Genomic DNA, 19,686 nt, shown 5'->3' with positions numbered 1-19,686 from the left:
ATGGTCAAGTCTGTGACAATTCACGAATAATTAGCGGAACACTTGCGTGTTCGATGATTAACACCAGGTCAGAACCATTAATAATATGAACCTATTGTGTTTTTTTTCAATTGTAATAACAATGGATCCAGAATCTTTCTAACTATTTTTATTTTAAATAATGTTATAAATAATAAAATAATGTTAGTTTTGGAACATCTTTTTTCACAGTATGAACTTAATGGCTCTTCATCAAAATTAGGTTATAGAGCAATGTGGCGTTTGGTGAAACAAAAATACAGCTTAAATGTATCTAGGTAATTATTATTATTATTACTTTATTATTGTTAATATACCAATATATAAGTAATTTATAAATAATGAAGAACACAATTCCACATTATTATCACTACCAAGGAGTGTGTTTCTCCTGTCCGAAAGAATTTTTATGTGACTGTTATGTCACATTACATGTATATGCTACCATCATTATACTACGTGCTACCATCATTATACTGTGTGATACCATCATTATACTACATGCTAACATCATTATACTGTATGCTAACATCATTATACTACATGCTAACATCATTGTACTGTATGCTAACATCATTATACTACATGCTAACATCATTATACTGTATGCTAACATCATTATACTACATGATAACGTCATTATACTGTATGCTAACATCATTATGCTATATTCTAACATCATTATACTACATGCTAACATCATTGTACTGTATGCTAACATCATTATACTACATGCTAACATCATTATACTGTATGCTAACATCATTATACTACATGATAACGTCATTATACTGTATGCTAACATCATTATGCTATATGCTAACATCATTATACTACATGCTAACATCATTATATTGTATGCTAACATCATTATATTGTATGCTAACATCATTATACTACATGCTAACATCATTATACTACATACTTTGTGTTTGTAATATATAATTAGACAGCAATATAAGGCAGCATTGGCATTTCATATATACATAATGATACTGTGTTTCCCTAAACTCTGTAGACAAACTATTGCAAAATTAATGCGTGCTCTGGACCCAGAAGGTGTTGAGATGAGGTCAAAGAAACGATTCAAAAGAGGATTGTATCATAGTGGGGTAATTGTTTAACTTTCTGTGAAATTAGACATGTATACTTGACATTTGAACTGTAGAAACAATTTTGTATGATGTACCTGAACATGACTTTGAAATATTGGTGTCGATAACATACTTTTTTCATTTTCAGGGCCAAAATCAAACATGGCATATGGATGGGTGAGTGTTACTTCATATGTTCTAGCTAAATTGATACTGAGTTTATATAATAGAGAGGGACAGTTGGCTAGGATGACTCTAAGATTATGGTTCTTATAGTACATGAGAAAGACTACAATATATTACATGACATTATACTATCTAATGTAGTTATCCTTTGTTATAGCTATGACAAGCTGAAGCCATATAGCATATGTATAAGTGGATGTATAGATGGGTAAGTTTTTGTTAACAATTCTCATACAGATATGTGCACATATCGTGTGTATCATGCCTTTTTTATAATGTATTGCATATTTTGAGTAAAATAAAATATCTTGTCAATTTCAGATATTCAAGAAAAATTTTATGGGTGAAGGCAGCCAGCACAAACAGTGACCCTAGCGTTATTGCCTATTACTACCTCAACTGTGTGGATGAAATGAAAGGTACATGTTTTATATTAAGACAACATTCTGCTCATTATTGCATGTTATTAAATCCCCACTATTTGAATTTGAGGTTTTTATGATGTTGTAGCTGTCCATTATTAAAGGATAATGTAAATCTGTATTCACAAGTAAATTTATTTAAACAAAGAACATAATGACCTCCCAAAGAGTAAATTTTGATTTTATAAGGGTTAATGAGCGTGGCTTGCCCTTCTCATCAATTGTGGTTCGGTAGAGATTGTTATAGTTTTAATAAATAGGGCAAGGAGGAGGGATAACCTCAAAAATTTACAAGATTTATTCAAGCCTATTTTTAAGTGAATACCCCCCCCCATGTCCGAGGCAATGACGCCATAAAATGGTGTTTTAATGCGCTATACATTACAGTATTGTGTGTTGACTTTATAGATTTGATTCTATATCACTTTATCAATGTTAGAGACTACATTTGAAACAGATTATTGCCACTATGTAATTACTGTGACATTTGTGAACAGGATGTCCTTTGCAAATCAGAGCAGACCCAGGAACAGAGAATGTAACGGTGGCAGCTTTACAAGCTTTTTTGCGAATCAGGTAATAAATAATTTTAAATTAAAGTTGGTATAATCACCATAGAAAATAATAGGACTCTACATAGTTGTCATTGGCTATTATTATTTATTGATATATTTGCACCATACATTCAATCAACATTTGTGATTTTAAATCAATTTGTTGCTGATTTATTTAATTAGTTTATCTTCATTTATTCATTTAGAGAATAGAATGTTTTTGGTCATTCCTTTTGCGCTCTTGGACTGAATGGTGGCGTCAATATTTTGCATCAATGGTTGAAGAAAGGTTGTTTTCTTCTAGAAATCATTTACACAAGTAAATATAGTTTGATTACCATAATTTTCAACCTGTAGTTGTGTTAAACAAGTGTCCCAGTTTGAATATGTGTCAAGGAAATGATATTGTATTATGGGGTAAATAACACAAAGTATGGCTTGTTCTAAAACTTTGTATGGTTCTCAATATTCATTGCTATGACAACGGCCTTATAAACTACCTTTTTGTGATATGTCAAGAACATTGTGTCAAAATTATCCAAAACAATTAGCTAATGACACAGTACATTGTCATTTTTTTAGGAAGATAGACATCAGAAGTCTTCTATCCATGAGGCTGATTCTTTAGCAGTCTATTGTGTAGATTGATGTTTAACTTCGAACTGGGAAATTCGCATTGCATTGTCTTGTCTTGTTTTTAGGTGTCTAATTCGCCATTGCTATTTAGAAATAGTCCAAATAGAATTAGATCAAGTGATAACACAGTGGAACAATCATCCTATCAGGCATCAGAAGGAGCTTCATGTACCATGTGGTATTCCTAATATACTATATCACTGTCCTGAATTATCAGGTAAAGCCTAAGTTCATTTTTTTTATGGATTCTAAACGTTGTTCTTAAACCTTCACTTGTTTATTTGCATGCATTGTTTAACTTAGAGTGGCCATACTTTTCAAAATGCATAGCAAATTTTGAAAAGTTTTGAAAATCATTGGTATTAACTTACACACATGCAGATACCTTAATTTGTGCATATTAATTACCTAATTTCTCTTAGCAGATATTAATTAAACTTGATACATAGCTTAGTGATTGCCAAATTTGTAAATAGTAGTAAATAAGTGTAATGCATGAAGCACTGCTGCAGATGACATGCAGATATATGACTAACATACCACATGTCTACCTCATTAATATGCACATGCATCTGCGACGAGGAAAAATTAGTGGAAAAAATAAGACACAAAGATTTTGTATGCAATAAACATAATGTGCTTCTAATATAGTAAATACAGTATTTCTTATTTGTACTTAAAGCTTCGAATACCCTTAGTACACACACACACGTTCTTTCTGAACATTCTTTGATTTTTATTTAGTCTGCATATTATAGATGCAGGTTTTTAAAGATATTTGTTGAATTTCAGTAAAACTTTTCTTCGTTGTGTGGTTACAATAACTCAAACATTTTTTTTGATGTTTATCTACAAATATGGAAATCTTATCAATCACTGTCAACCAACCACGTGTCTCATGACAAGTTTAACTTCATTTTATTTAATTTTTTATAGGTTGGAGAGATATGATTCAACCGGTAACCACAGAGGAAGTTCGCCATCATGCACATACACCTAATTATGTAGGGGATGAGCAGATTGATAAATACATTGACCATGCAATGAAGCGCTACAAACTTTTACTACCAAAAACAACAGAACAGGCAAAGCATTTATATTGCCAGTTAAAGGCAATGGTAGAAGCAGATTCACAGTGATTGTATAAATTTTATTTCAAACTAATAAAAATATCTTGCATAACAGTTTTGTGGTTTATAACAAACATTAAAAATTCAGTTTCTAGTCCAACTCATAAAGATCAAGTAGGTCAGAAACCAAACCACCGATTAGAAAGCTGCATATTATAATATTATTATACATCTGTCACCGTAACACCATACTAAGTTACAGAGTGCCATAATTTTGCGGTATTTTACGGGGTATTTTAATCCTACCATATAAGGAAATGCGATTTCCAAATATGGAATCTAATAATAAAAACAAACATTGCTGCCACCAGGGTTTGACCGACTCCACACAAAAAGGTTTGATGATTTTGTTCTAAACTTTTTTGGAATTCGGCATTCCCATGATGTATCCTTGGAAGGAAAAGATGTATAATAATAAGGTTATTACGAGGATACCTCAAAGTATGAACTCATACAGTATGCTGTCGCATCAACCTTTGCTGTGCACCGGTTGATACTCCCGCTGTCTTCATGCATACTTTGAGCTATCCTTGTAATAACCTCATATTACTACCTAACATGACTAATATGTCAAACGAAATTGTACATGTAGTGGTGTATGCAGAGATTAAAATTGTACAATTTTTACCACACTTATTAAAATGAGAAATGATTAATATATACTGCTATTTGACTTTTCTCTATTGTTCAAAAAGTTGTTTTGTTCAGCATCCTTTGTCACCCCTTAAATAGGTACATAGGTTCAAATTGTCCCTGTCAAAGTAAAAAATCACCGCCTAAAACTTTGAAGTATCAATTTGAGATACAACGTATCGTACCTCTACTTGCACATACATGGCAATTAACAGCTATTTTTGAAGCCATCAGATGAAAGTCTTAGACGCTTGACAGGTTGGACTTTTACCAGACCTTGGCTTCAAAAGTAGTCGTTGATTTCCGTCATTATCAAAGTATAGGTACGATACCTGACAAATAATGGGCCCTTGACTGCCATTAGCCACTTGATATCTATTTTTAACTATCAGATAATGGAATACATTATTTAATATACAAATGTGAGTTTCTAATGTACGAATACCAGAGTGCAGGTTATTGGCAACAAAAACGTGTCATGTTCAACAAACATGTTTACTATTATCTTACTATATTGGAATAGTTTGCAGATTATTTTAAATTTGTAATACATTCAGTCATACCTTACTAAAATCTAATGTATAGAATATTGCATAAACTAGTGGGCTAACTATGCGAGTTAGGCCTGAAGTTGTAAATGTACTGAGTAGCACCAACATGTGCAAATACAATTGGCCCACTAGTCTATCCAAAGATAAATATTGGATTTTAGTAAGGTAAGTAAGGATTTTAGTAAGGTAAAATTTCAAATTATCCAGAGGTGGAATTTGTGCAATTATGCATTACAATCCATGGAGTGTACACAGTAAATTATTCATGGAAGGATGAAAATTAAATTTTTCCAAAACCCTGTGATTCAAGTAAGGCTCTATTCATTAATGAACTAAAACTGTCTATGTCAACACCACGAGGAAGCCAAAGTTTTAAATCACATGTGGATGAAGATGGGAATCGTTTTTCATTTTCACATGTTGAGGAGAACTGTATAGTGATTGGTTTTGCAAATTCAAGTGGAGGTACTCTGTTGGACCCTGTTGCAAAAACTAGGATGTCTTCAAGAGACACAGGATGCTCTCCATCTAGAAATAGTACAAAATGTAAGAAAAGATAGTAAGCAATAATTTCCAAAAATAATTCCCAAATTAGAGATTGATCACTTCATTTAAATATTAAGTAGGATGTATATACCATTAATAATTTAAAATGTCTTACTTTCAACAGCTTGCAAATATAGCTCCAGACTATAAATTGTATCTTCCTCTTCATTGAGTCTGTTACTGCCGTTTTCACTGAAGTCAATTTGGTACAGGCTCTTTATGTCCTTTCGGCAAAGTCGTTTTCCCCGATCAATGAACAGGTCCCTGAACTGATCAGGGTTTTCTTTTATAATCTGACCCAGGCCTCCAACATCATTCAGGCCACAGAAAAACTGATCCATTTCAGCTTTAGATCTGAAATAACAGTGGTAAGTGTGCAAGATGAAATATCGGTAAAATATGAGATACAATGGTCATTTAATATCTTTACAACACAAAATATGTCAACACAAAAATATGCACATTTTATTAAAACAAACATTGATAATGCATAGTCCCCGTTAATTATTAGCTGTAGTCGATGTAAATGTTCAGTACATGTGACATGTAGAAATGAAAGATCAATGTTTTTTTAACACTAACACAGATTATAGATTGTGTTACTGTCAGTCTAGTACCTACGTGAAAACTTTGAACTGAATTGGACTATATCTTACAGAGGAAATAGCATGAAAGAAAAATGCAGCTAGTCGGGTATTTTTGTTCAAGTATCTCAAAAAGAAATATGGCTTGCACACCAACCTAATATGTAAGGTCATAATACAAAGTTTGATTGAAAATGCCCTATTCAACTTTGAACTGAATCAGGCCGAATCTCGGGGAAAAAAAAGTGATGTGCACTAAAAATATCAACAATGTATCTGAAGTCATAATGTAGATTGATCAGGGTCTGTGGGGAAAACAGTAAAGATATTCATAATTATATATTCTAGAACTAACCGCAGAGTGACTATATCCCTACTTAGGTGGGAAAGGGTCATGCTAATAACCTTGCATATGTGTACATGAAACAGTAATTCAACAAACCTGAACAAAATAGTTGTAACAGAAGAAAATGGCAAATTTCTTCAACATCTTTGATATCACTGGTGAAGATATCAGGATATCCATTATCCGCAATCCAGTCACCATTTTGCTCAATAAACTTATTTAATTCAATTGAAGTGGAACATTTCTGAAGCTTGAAAAAAAGAGGGTGGGTATATCAAAACAAAATTACCACGAAATTGTGGCTAATTCATGATAATATAGTCAGGTCATTGGATATATGCTGCATGAAAAAAAGTAGTTAATTGAGAATGTATCATTTTAATTCTATTTTTTTTTGAGTCATTATTATGGAAATAGCTAAATAAAATGTATTATTATTATAAAATATGATTTATATAATGTCATTTATCTAAATAAGACATGAATGTCACAATGTTCATCTTTGAATAAGAAATACACAGCCTTAGATAACATATATAATAAGAATAACTGAATGTGCATACTTTGACTGTATTGTACAAAGGGTCACTGAAAATAATATTCATAGATATCGCTCTGAAGATCGGATTTTGTGTAGAAACTGGTTGAAGACTATAAAACTATACTAGTCATCTTCAATACAATTGATGTTTTACCTCTTGTACCCTAACTCTCATATCACTATCTGGAATCAAGTCAATTGTGAGATTTCCCGGTTCAATACCAATCATGTAGTTGTAAACCGAATCAGCCATACACTGAAGACCAGGACCTCCATTTAGCAATGACATGGCAACAAGTTGTCCAGCCTTGAAATACATCATATCACTGATTAGGCGTACATTGTGGCTGAAAACTCTGGTTAACTGGTCCCCTTCAAAAATCCCCATACTAGCACCAACTTCCTGCATTAACAACCTGTTAGCATGAACAAATTTGTTAAACTATTTTATATTTTAATGCAGCTTAAGTTCTACATTGTTGATGTTGATGACATTTTGTAATTACTCAAATAATTCAAAGAACAATAATAAATAACTTTTCAACACATAAATGTATGTTTCAAGAACATGTATTGCTACATGCATAATATATATGCAATCAAATTGGATATGCAAATCGATGGTCATGTGACCAAATACATAGTTTCTGAATGAATTTTTGGTGTACGGTCTGTATTTGAGAGTACATTTTGTAATAAAACTAAACTAATCTAGTATCAACAAAAATCATATTTATTAAATGAAATGATTTATAATCTACTGGTAATTTATGGACACAAACTATTTGCTATTTCTCATATTTATGCAATTTTACATCCAAACTCAAGTAAAATGCCTCCAGTATTATGGATATCAAATACAGTTGTATGACCAGATAGGAAGATAACCAGCAATAGACCATCTTTTATATGATTATGAAACAAACTGACATGGACATGTATTCCAACATGTATGATGTATGTGCCAAATATGAATGCAAATGGTCCATAAGCCTTGGAGATATAGTTTTGGGACCAAAAGGCAAGATGAATGCCAGTCGGCCATCTTTGATTGAATTGCTAAACCACTGCATGTGCATATGTCACAAATAAAGTACTAAGGACGTGCACAGAATAAACAAATTTGTTCCAGAGGTTTTTGAAATACAACTATGGATAGACGGAAAGCGAGACAGATTGAAACTGATTATAAGTCACTTAAGTTTTCAAAATTTTTGAACTGAGAATAAAAATGCTTGTAATTAAAACAATGATCATGTTCAAGGTACATAGTTTTTGAATAACTGTGATACATGTAAGCTATTAACAAACATGCATATGTCTAAGTCGACTCCCTTTTTGGGGATTTCAAATTTGATTTGTATTCATACCTTAGAAATTCTCTCTGTGGTCCACCGTCATCATGAGCATCCTCCCCACTGAACTCCACAAAAAGCTTTCCTCTTATATTAAACCCATTCTTATTAATGGCTTTTAGAGTAGTTCTCAGGATTTTAGATCTTCGAATGATAACAGTGCTGACATCATCAACCTGAACACTCTGAATAAACTCACTCAACAATTCTTGTAAACTTCTTTAATGCATAAACATACAAAAAAAATTATAGAAAAATGTCTATATGAAATATACCGATAACATGATCTTTCAAAATATATTTTGATTACCAAATAAATCTATCATGTTTGATATAAGACCCATAGGCTGGTACGCGCCTACAATACAATATTTACACAGAATTCAAACTCTTGCTAATGAAAGTACTGCCACAGCATATGCAGTATTCTTGTACAAGTGAAAATTCTTATTTAACAAGTCATTGAAAATGACACAGTCCCTGTTAAGTTCTCTTTGTGCTCGTCATATTAAAGCGGAGGGGTTGTCGCGAGCGTGTCTTTGAAACTTGAGTTCCAAGTGGCGTATACAACAGATTGTTTATTTACATCAAAACACGTGTTTCGTGTCATAGTAATATGGCCAAAATAAAAACAGCCATTATTCAGCCATTTTTGATCTGATTATGCAACACACTGATATGTATGATGTATGTGGCAAATACGAATGAAAATGGTACATAAATTGTGGAAATATAGTAGTAAGGCCAAAAAGTCAGATGGCTGTCAATCGGCCATCCTTGACCAGATTTTGAAACAAATTGTTATGGACATGCATCCTAACATGTATAAAGTACATGTATGTGCCACATTTGAATGAAAAATGACAGAGCACGTCCAAGATACCGCATAAAAAAACAAAAACAAGATGCCAGCCAGTCGACCATTTTTGATCCAATTGCGAAATAAATCGTCATGGACATGTATCCTAACATGTATAATCTATGCACCAAGTTTGAATGACAACTGACAAAGCATGTCCAAAATACAACATTTTCAAAAAACAAGATGACTGCCGGTCGACCATTTTGAATCGAATCGCTAAAGCAATGCATGTGCATATATACCACATAAGGTACTAGGCACATGCAAAGAATGAACGGAATCGGTCCACAGGATTCTGAAATATGACGTTGGATAGACTGACGCACATACAGACGGACACACGGACGGACAGACTCAGGAACTCAAAGACGGTCGGGGACATGTATCCTAACATGTATGATCTATGTACAAAATTTGAATGAAAACTGACAAAGCATGTCCAAAATACGACATTTTCAAAAAACAAGATGGCTGCCAGTCGGCCATCTTTGATCCAATTGTGAAATAAATCATCATGGACATGTATCCCAACATGTATAATCTATGTACCAAGTTTGAATGAAAATTGACAAAGCATGTCCAAAATACAACATTTTCAAAAAACAAGATGGCTGCCAGTCGGCCATTTTAAATCGAATCGCTAAACCACTGCATGTGCATATGTCCCACATAAAGTACTAGGCACATGCAAAGAATGAACGGAATCGGTACAAGGGATTCTGAGATATGACTCCGGACAGACGCACGGACACACGGACGGACGGAGACTGAATTATAAGTCCTCAACTTCGTCCGAACGGGGACTAATAAAAACTTTCAGCTAACCAGTCAGTTGAAGTACTTTACAAGACAGAAAATGAAAAAAAACAAGATAAAATTGATTTTTGCATTTAAGCAATCACCTTTGACTCTGAATTGTTTGTATGATTACTTGTTCATGATCCATAATATTCTGATCAGATTCTTCATTATCTTCATCAGAAATATTCATCACCTGGCAATAGTTTCCATATGGGGTTCTGAAATGAAAATTTATGATAAATATGTATTTACCGGTATAATGCTTATTATACATTCTTTGTGATAACTTTGTATGCAATAATATTATACAAAATCCTGTTATTACTGAGGATATGTTATGAGCTAAAAAGCTTTGATTTGGGCAAGGTCAATTTTGTAACAAAAATTTTACTGGATATTCAATTTCAAAAACCAGATTTAAATAAAGTAGTTTTAAAAACTGTCAAAAGTGTTGAAAACAAAATTACAAGGAACTTTTGACAGATTGAATTTGTATGTACAAGATTCAAAATTGTATTGCCATTGATATGTGTATTAATACAGAAATATGCTTGCATGTATACTCACAGAATAGGCAGAGTATCATCGAGTGAACCAGTACAATCAATATTTGGATTGTTTCCAAAAGCCACTTCAGTATCTATATCTGGGTTACCATCTTCTATGGTTTCAATTTCATTCTCATGTTCCTGTAATTTAAAAAAAAATTCAAATTCAGTAATTTGAAAGGTAAAATGCCACTCATGTTGTTTTAATTGATACACTTCTTTGTGTACCCATCACTATAATACATGTAGGTATAATTATTTATTAAAGACAAACACACTCATATACCTTCATCCACCTTGCAAGCAAGGCAAGGAGAACCATTTTAATCATGTTTACACGTCTATCATCATTTCCTAGAGAAGCATTTGCTAATCCCTCCAAAAATCTACACTTGAATATCAACTTAGGTATGCCAAGATTTATCTCATTTAAACTTGGTATTGACATCACTCAAAGTGTTATATACTTATATACCAGTAATCCAAAACTGTAGTAGTAAAACTTACATTTTCTATTTCTTCCCCTTTAATATCATGATGGCATTGTTCAATGTTCATTTGTTCATCAACAGTATCACTATTATCATCTGTGTCAACATAGTGATAATCTTTATCAGTGCTCATTTGGTTGTACTCTTGAGATGGACGACAAATATAAAATTGTATCAGTATTAAAAAACAAAAAACTTTGCAAGTATTGAAACAAATTTACTGTGAATGTGACAAGTCTGAACATATTAAATAATCAAAAAAAGCTTAGAAAGAACGCCTGTGTGCTGAGAGTATTAGAGACACATTAGAATTAATTCAAAATTTAAGATTTGATTTTCAAACGAGAAGCTTGGCAACTAATTTTTGTCTGCTATTTGAGATGCATAACATGAAAAAAATGTGATTTACATCATCAAAATTTAATACATGCAGAAAATACATTTGATTTTTCATCCATGGTTTTTAGTATAATTTATTCGAAAGCACCTCTGCGACGAATTCAATTTAAATCTGATTTTTTTTATTCAACAATGTAGAACTTAAACTATTTTATATTTTTTAGGGTTTACCTCAGTGAACCAAATGAATTATTATACAAATTAAGCAATTATTATACATGGATTTAGGTCTGTAAATTTTCTCAGGGTGCACATGTACAAAGTTTCATTATAATGTGATGATTAATCCTAACTAAATTAGTGGAAAGCAGAAATGTAAATTATTGTGCAAATTGGGTAATTATTATACATGTATATGAACCTAAAATTAATTTTATCATCACATTGTGTTAGAGTATATATGTACCAAAAATCATTGAATTAAGATAAGTACTGTCACAGACCATCTATGTACGAAGTTTCATTGGAATGTGATTAGAACCAAAAATTATGATTTATAATGCTAATTTGGTAATTAATATGATCTGATTTTAATTAAAAACTGAGCAGGTTTGTGCATTGTTCTGGAGCATCAATGTACCAAGTTTCATCAGAAATGAAATAATTGCCATTACATCAGTGTAAAAGCCAAAAATTAACTAATTTTGAAAATTAGTTGATTAAATATTCACTGATTTTATCTCAAAACTAATCCGCTCTGTGCATTGTCCTAGAACATCACCAAATTTGTACCAAGTTTCATTGAAAAGTAATAGTACTTGAAATATCAAAAGCTGGAAATTTATCAATTATGCAAATTGGGTAATTAATATTTCGCATATGTATCTGTGCATCTTCCTATGTATCTATGTAAGTTTCATTGAAATGTGATGATTTGTACTTGAGATATCAGTGGAAAAGCGAAAATTGATTAATCATTATGCAAATTAGGTTAATTATATGCATGGATTTTTTTACCCAAAACTAATCATCTATGTACCAAGTTTCATCAAAATTTAATGAATGGCTCTTTAGATATCAGCGGAACAGTCAAGGAACAGCTAACAATTAGCTAATTATCATGCAAATCAGGTAATTAATATGCATGGGTTTCAACCAAAACATAGATATCAAATCTGCGCATTAGCCCAGAGCATCTATACACCAAGTTTCATTAGAAACCAACATACGGTTCTTGAGATATCAGCGGAACGGACAGACACACACACATAAACACAGACAGGTTAACTGCAGAGGACTCCCATTGTGTGCTTAGCACACGGGAGTCACAAATATTATTTCAGGCACAGACATGATCACATACAGTTGCATTTTCTTTTGATATTTTATATTTGTATATCATATTCACAGTGATTGCTACTTTACAAGGCCTCAAGTAGCAAGAGGGTTATTAGTCACTGTATAACATGAACATTGTGCATATTGTTCACAGTTTTGGCGTTTAGTGTTAAATATCACTTAAAAAAATTACCTGCATATGCAGTTTCGAGACATAAATAAAAACACAACTTGGTATACGGTTGCTTCATTTTAATCTTGTATTTTTTTAGCATGAATGTTTCAGTTGACCCCGGAATATATTTTACAAGACTTCGATCCTTGTATAGCAATACATATTTGGCTTCTGTTGACAATAATCTATTTTGTTCTAATTGTTCAGCAACAGCCAATTTTAAGAGTTCATCTGCAGTTGCTGCAAAGAGAAAATTAATTAATTAAAGGCAACACATTAAAAACAAGTTAAGTTCATACTGTAGTGAATCAATCTGTAAGTATTTCTCAAAGCATGGTATGTCAGACTTATGTTGATATTTGAATCTGATCTACATAACAAAGTAACATGCATAACATAACTGAGATTTGATTCTGAATTGACAGAAATGCATGACTTGGGAGAATTTTGGCAATAAAATGGCTTCCCTTTCTGGAAGTTTTGAATGCATAAATCCATGTGCATACGTATCCCAACATGTATGATATGTGTATGATCTTAAACAGAACAGGCTGATAGCACAAAACCATTGAATGGTTATCAATCCAGTACAATAGTGGTCCAGGACTTATAGCTCCAAATGTATTTGCAAAGAACATAAATAAACATGTACTTATTTATTTAAAGTTCAGTACCTGTAATCAGCACAGATACAACAACACAAAATCCTGTTTCAACTTTTCTTGAAACAACTAAATTTCTACCATTGAGTGATAACATGCTCACTTGCACCTTAAAAGTACATAAAATGCTCAACAAACTTTTTAAAATCTATTTTCAACTACTAGTATTTGTATTTATCTGTTGTAACAAAACATGCTGAAAACTGTTAGAGAACTAAAACGTGAATCTAGCCAAACATAATGTTCCCAGATGAAAGAGCTCTACAAATGTAGCAGAATGCAATTAACAGTTTTTATACATTTTATTCTTTAGATAATGAGCTTTTCATTGGTGTGTCCATCTTGATTCTCCAGCATAGAATTGTGGGTAAAGTAAAACATCATTAGACACTGGTGTGAACAATTAAGAAAATTATTTCATCCATAACTTCAAACGAAAACTATATATATTAATTGGTCATCATGGCAACAGAACTGAAAATATTTATTTTTGAATTTTTACATTTTTCTACCAATTGCTTAATTCTTAGTATACTAGTATATTTTATAATTTATTGATGACAGTAGCTTATACAAGTTACAACAATATATATTAATATGATCACTGAAAATTTGACCTAATTTGCATTATATTCAAGTTATGAAAGAAAGTATTTTGTCATTGTAATGAAATGTAATTTTACCCATAGTTCCTTGCTGAAAATTCAAAATGGAATACTAATTAAAAAACATAATATTTATGACATGATAAATTGCATGATGTAAATTGCACTGTTATAGGCCCTGTTTGTCTTATAGATGTACGAGTATGTGTAAAGTTTAAGCTTGATTGGTCCATCTAGGCATGTATGAGATGAGGCTTGTGGAGCTGCATTCTTTAAAAGAAAACGGACACTAGTTGGCCATTTTAAACTTGATCCAAAAAATGCCTGATTATGTTTAATCTATGTACCAAATTTAAATCGTCCACACACAACTGAGATACTGTTCCGGAATGACAATGTGTGACACATACACACATCAGTACATCACCATCAACCAGTTGAGCTGGGCACACACAGAACCCCCCCCCCCCCCCCCAAAAAAAAAAACCAACATTTTTTTTTCATTCAGACAGTATGAGGGTGCTATAACGATATGAGCATTGAACATCAAATTTGCTACAGACCATCTTAGCTGTAATAACAAAAATAAAAGACAGAATAAAACTATTTTCATTCAATTTGATCAATTATTAGATCACTGCAAAATAAATTGTTAAATTGCAAAGTACATGTATATCAATCAATTTTATTGACATCCAGTACAAAATTGTTTTGCGATTTTGGCGGAACAAAACATTGATTACTTTTATGTATTATTATAGTATATTTAAATACAATACATTTTACTCAATTATGTAAGGTAAACTATACTGCTATCGCCAAAAATGTCAGTTGCTTAGCTCAATTATTGAAACAAATGAATAAAGAAATTAAATTGCCTACATCCTGATTTGTTTTTCTCTTACTCTCATAGAGGACGTTCTCATCTTCATCTCCTTGAAAGAGCCTGTAGCAGATAAAATTAGACTAATTCTTCTTAAGCTTGGGTGAAAAAACATTTCTGGTAAAATATTTCTTTAAGTACCATGGATTTTTTCAATATTGTATGATAACTATTTTATTAAATTTTATTTTATCATATTGTAATAAAAATACTTGATGCATACAAAGATAATATTCATGCTACACAATTCCGTCTACAAATAATAACTGACGTGAACAACATACAGTAGTGAAGTTATCACCATTCCCTTTAACCAATTAAATAAATAAAATGTGTATGGTACAGTTTCAGAGTAAAATATTGCAAAAGTAGAAATAAACACAGAATATCATATTGTACCTGTAAATGTAGATTTACTGCTGCAAAATTTTAAAAATAGATAAATAACTGTCCTTGGAAATTATTAAAAACAAACAGAAACATGTTTATAGCATTTTATGTGTCATAAGTAGAAAATTAAAGGTTTGTAAGGACATCATAATCCATTATTTTAAATATGATGTTGAGATTAATTTTAATTAAGATGTAAATTCAATGTATCTACTAAGCAGTACTGCCCTGGTAGGTGAGGTGTTAATTGACAAATTAAGCCATATTTCGTCCATTGTATAACGCAATTCTAGTCGTTAACGCATGAAATTACGAAATATTTAAAACATATACTTTGGAGACCCTAACATTCTATTGAAATTCAGTGTAAACACTTTTATTGGCTTAGTAGTCATTAGGTAATGCTCACTAGCCACACGTCTTTCCAGGATTGCCATACATTTATAAAAGTTTAAATTTATATATTCATGCCTTCATGACATGCACATAAATACATAAATAAATAAATAAAATTATTCATTGTTAATTCTTAAGATACTTACGTATAGGTTTCTTGTTTCTATTGCATTTATTTGAAACTAATGAAGATAATGGTGGAGTCGGGGGTCGTGGTGATAACCTCTGCCCAAAAAAATCCACAAAAGAGGGGAATTTACCCTCCACATCATTAAATTTTCCTAAAATCCATCCACGAGGCTCTTTTGGGTTGCCTTGAAACTGCCATGGCAATCCTTCAACTTCAATTATATCGTTGACCTTAATGGTCAACTCTCCATCATCGGTTGCCTTATAGGCATGAACTGCCTTATATAGGTATACCATTAGTATTTCTATAAATAAATTAATTTGCAAAAAAGATTAGGTTGATATAACAATTAATGCACCAGTCTTCATTGAAACATGTGTACTTCACCTGACTTTTGATGGACTAAGTCCCAAAAAAAAACCTCATATTGCCCTCAAATCGGGAAATTGAAAAATTGGGTCGGTCGGTTGATTTTTCTTTTTTTTTCAAACTTGTGAAAACTAAGGGTATTATTGTAAATAGACAAGGTATATGGACTTCATAGTATTCAGATCATGTCAGAAAAATACAGATTAACCCGATGTTCAAAGTCGCCACTTATCGCCCGGGGACTCTGGGGATAAAACAACAGTTTGGGATCGTTAATTTTTAGAAGAAACACTTTTTTACTGCCTAAAATGGTGAGTTTTTAATATTTGGGCCTATTGTAAGTCAATGCTCCACCCGAGTTATTGGTGTAAATATTCTGTATTTTTTTATGTGCAATAGAAACAGAAATAGTCCTTTTGACTGACAATTACAGTGATGTATGAAAAAAGTGCCTGAATTTGGAAAGAGCATTTGACTAGTATTATGTGGACAAGCATAAAGCTTATATGTCTTATATTCAGCTTTAGATTAATAATCTTGTCTCAGATTAAGGACTCAGATTGAAACACTAGTAATATTATTGTCAAATTGTTATGGTAATTGTGTATAATTAAGTACCTACAATTCATCTGATAATAAACCGAGATTTTAAATATTTTTTTTAAATATGTATTTAATTTCAATTTCAATTTATATTGGTAACCACAAAAATGCAAGCTGTACAATACACCTGGTTTTAACCAAATTTGATGAAATAGAAATATAATGCTTACTGCAGGTTAGCTCCAAATCTAAACTAAAAGTAGAATATTTCTAGAAAAAAAATCTATTGTATGAAAACTTGATAAATGCTGAAAATTATTTTTTTACATCGCTTAATATAATAATAATAATACTTATTCAAACAAACTACAGTGAGTTGTTCTATGGTCGTATAAAAAATAAAATAGAATAAAATAAAATAAACAGAATGCTAAATAAAGCTAAATAATATTACAAACACATAAAGAATCACAATATACTTGTACGGTAAGGTACAGTACAATACACTAACTACTATTGCTAAGTGAAAAAATCACATTAAAATCATAACTATGGTGGAAGGGATAATTTTAATTTTGATTGAACTGCTCATACATAACAGCATTGGGGCAGTGGTAAGTTGGCCCAAAATTATCTGAGGTCATTTCGCCCGACAAGGTCCAGGATCATACATTTGGATCACCGACGGTGTCATGAATTTTCACTCAATCACAGTCTCTCAATAATACGGTATTTTTGGCATAGTAAAGCGATAGAAATTGTTTAAACTTACCAATATCAGTGATACGTTGTAAACCTTGCCCACATGGAATGACATGGAATCGTAAAAGATTTACTTCCGGGTCATACATGTGCGGGTCGAATGTTTTTGGAAAATAGAGGGGCGATTTTGAAGTAGCCAACCGATTATAGACAGCAGACCATTTTTTTTCAAATAACGAAACTATTTTCAAGTAGCGGAAACATTTCCAAGTAGACGACAAATTTCAAGTAGCTGAACGATTTATTTTCAAATAGCGGAGCAATTTTCATGTAGCGGCGCATTTTCAAGTAGCGGAGCAATTTTCAAGTAGCCGACCGATTTTTTTTCAAGTAGCGGAGCGATTTTCATGTAGCGGCGCAATTTTCAAGTAGCCGACAAATTTTCAACTTGCCGACCGAATTTTTTTTCAAGTAGCCGACAGATTTTCATATAGCGGACCAATTGTATATATGGGCCACAGTAGTAATCGATAAACATGTAATTACGGAGTCGACTCATTGTGAATATCTGACATCTGATGAATTCTATTTTTTCGAAGTAATCCAATTTGTGGCCTTTATATAATTCGATAGAACTCGGTAATATTTTGTAAATAAAGATTTTCCCACTTCAGCTAACTAAAGGGACAGCTCATAGCATAATGACATCATGTATGCTTTTTATTTCACTCGAAGTTGCAGTATTATTTAGGATAAACAATTTGCATGTTTTAATAATTGTATTCAGTAGTGAAAATTTCTTAATCTTTTAACCGTGGGACACATCCCTGGTAATCCTGTGATCGAACCAACGGCTGCAGCGATTGGTGATTGCATTTTTATTCTGATACATCTTATAGTTTTATGGAAGTTTTGTAAGATTTTGTAGGAAAAGGGAAGGAGACAGCGAGATTTTATCTCAGCTGACCGTTTAGATGAATAAAGCTGGACTATCTGAAATGAGCTATGTGTATTCCTTTGGATTGAACTTGGTACCTCTACGGTGTAAAAAATGCTAAATATGCATACATACGACATAAGATGGCGCGTGGTGACTTTTTTTTTTATTTCTTGAATCTATAATAACTATAGTAAAATCTAGTAATCCCGATATATGTGAGACATCATTTTCAATTCTGTCAACCTCAACAGGTTCGCGCAATTTAATTGACCTCAGTAAAGGCCACCGATTGAAATGACACCGTAAAGACCGTAAATCCTGTCACCAGGCGTATAATGATAAAACGTGCTCTTTAATCGTATGAGAGTTAACTGATAGTACTATTTCTTGGTGAACGGTAATTATTTATGCAAATAAGACAAGCCGCCCTACGACGTTTAATTACAGTGTGATATTGAATTTATTTAACAAGTGTAGCAATCCAAGCCTTTGACTATAAACATATGCAAATTACTACTGGAGTTGCTAGTGCACGGCGACGAACTGGAGATCCTATTTATCCTATGTCAAACACTCAATTAACAATGAATTGCCAGTGAAATAAGCTATATGTAGGCATCACACTTTCGAATTCCTTATATCAACCAAATCAAATCATTGATAACCTATTAGTTATCAAGTGAGGGGTATAAACAAATCCAAGGAACCGTATTGCATTAAACTGGCGAGAAACATGAAATAAAACAGGGTATAAAATTAGTAATTCTACAATATATTATTTATTAAAATGCATTTGTTCCCGTCGGCTAAATTTCATGGCAATGTGTGAATCACAAAACTATTAATTTTCATGCCAGACCTGGGGCAATCGAGTTTTACTGCATTGACTCATTTAATGAATATGATATTATATTCT

At 32.2% G+C, this 19,686-nt stretch overlaps 3 protein-coding genes and 1 long non-coding RNA gene across 4 annotated transcripts; 1 reads left to right on the top strand and 3 right to left on the bottom strand.

Moving 5' to 3' along the window:
- Positions 1-252: 252 nt before the first annotated feature.
- LOC146740928 (uncharacterized) lies at positions 253-4,094 on the top strand. Its single transcript, XM_085501738.1, has 9 exons — positions 253-296; positions 1,037-1,130; positions 1,261-1,289; positions 1,456-1,506; positions 1,620-1,717; positions 2,218-2,296; positions 2,483-2,593; positions 2,976-3,127; positions 3,847-4,094. Exons 1-9 carry the CDS (start codon positions 253-255, stop codon positions 4,047-4,049), a joined length of 861 nt encoding a protein of 286 aa, XP_085357864.1. The 3' UTR covers positions 4,050-4,094.
- Positions 4,095-5,616: 1,522 nt separating this feature from the next.
- Positions 5,617-7,631, bottom strand: LOC146740927 (G2/M phase-specific E3 ubiquitin-protein ligase-like). Its single transcript, XM_085501737.1, has 4 exons — positions 7,396-7,631; positions 6,797-6,950; positions 5,886-6,124; positions 5,617-5,752 (listed from the first exon to the last, which is right to left on the bottom strand). Exons 1-3 carry the CDS (start codon positions 7,627-7,629, stop codon positions 6,087-6,089), a joined length of 426 nt encoding a protein of 141 aa, XP_085357863.1. The 5' UTR covers positions 7,630-7,631; the 3' UTR covers positions 5,617-5,752; positions 5,886-6,086.
- A 931-nt stretch (positions 7,632-8,562) lies between these two features.
- LOC146740926 (uncharacterized) lies at positions 8,563-13,915 on the bottom strand. The gene is made up of 6 exons (XM_085501904.1): positions 13,825-13,915; positions 13,169-13,390; positions 11,315-11,442; positions 10,827-10,948; positions 10,361-10,477; positions 8,563-8,815 (listed from the first exon to the last, which is right to left on the bottom strand). Exons 1-6 carry the CDS (start codon positions 13,907-13,909, stop codon positions 8,563-8,565), a joined length of 927 nt encoding a protein of 308 aa, XP_085358030.1. The 5' UTR covers positions 13,910-13,915.
- Positions 13,916-16,257: 2,342 nt separating this feature from the next.
- Positions 16,258-17,958, bottom strand: LOC146740925 (uncharacterized). The gene is made up of 2 exons (XR_014930013.1): positions 17,901-17,958; positions 16,258-16,520 (listed from the first exon to the last, which is right to left on the bottom strand). It is a non-coding gene; the product is annotated as an uncharacterized LOC146740925 (long non-coding RNA).
- Positions 17,959-19,686: the final 1,728 nt, after the last annotated feature.

This window comes from Saccoglossus kowalevskii, chromosome 7 (assembly GCF_978046115.1).
Source record: "Saccoglossus kowalevskii chromosome 7, keSacKowa6.1, whole genome shotgun sequence".
NCBI lineage: Eukaryota > Metazoa > Hemichordata > Enteropneusta > Harrimaniidae > Saccoglossus > Saccoglossus kowalevskii.
The sequence above is the reverse complement of the archived record's forward strand: the minus strand, read 5'-3'. Positions and strand labels throughout refer to the sequence as shown.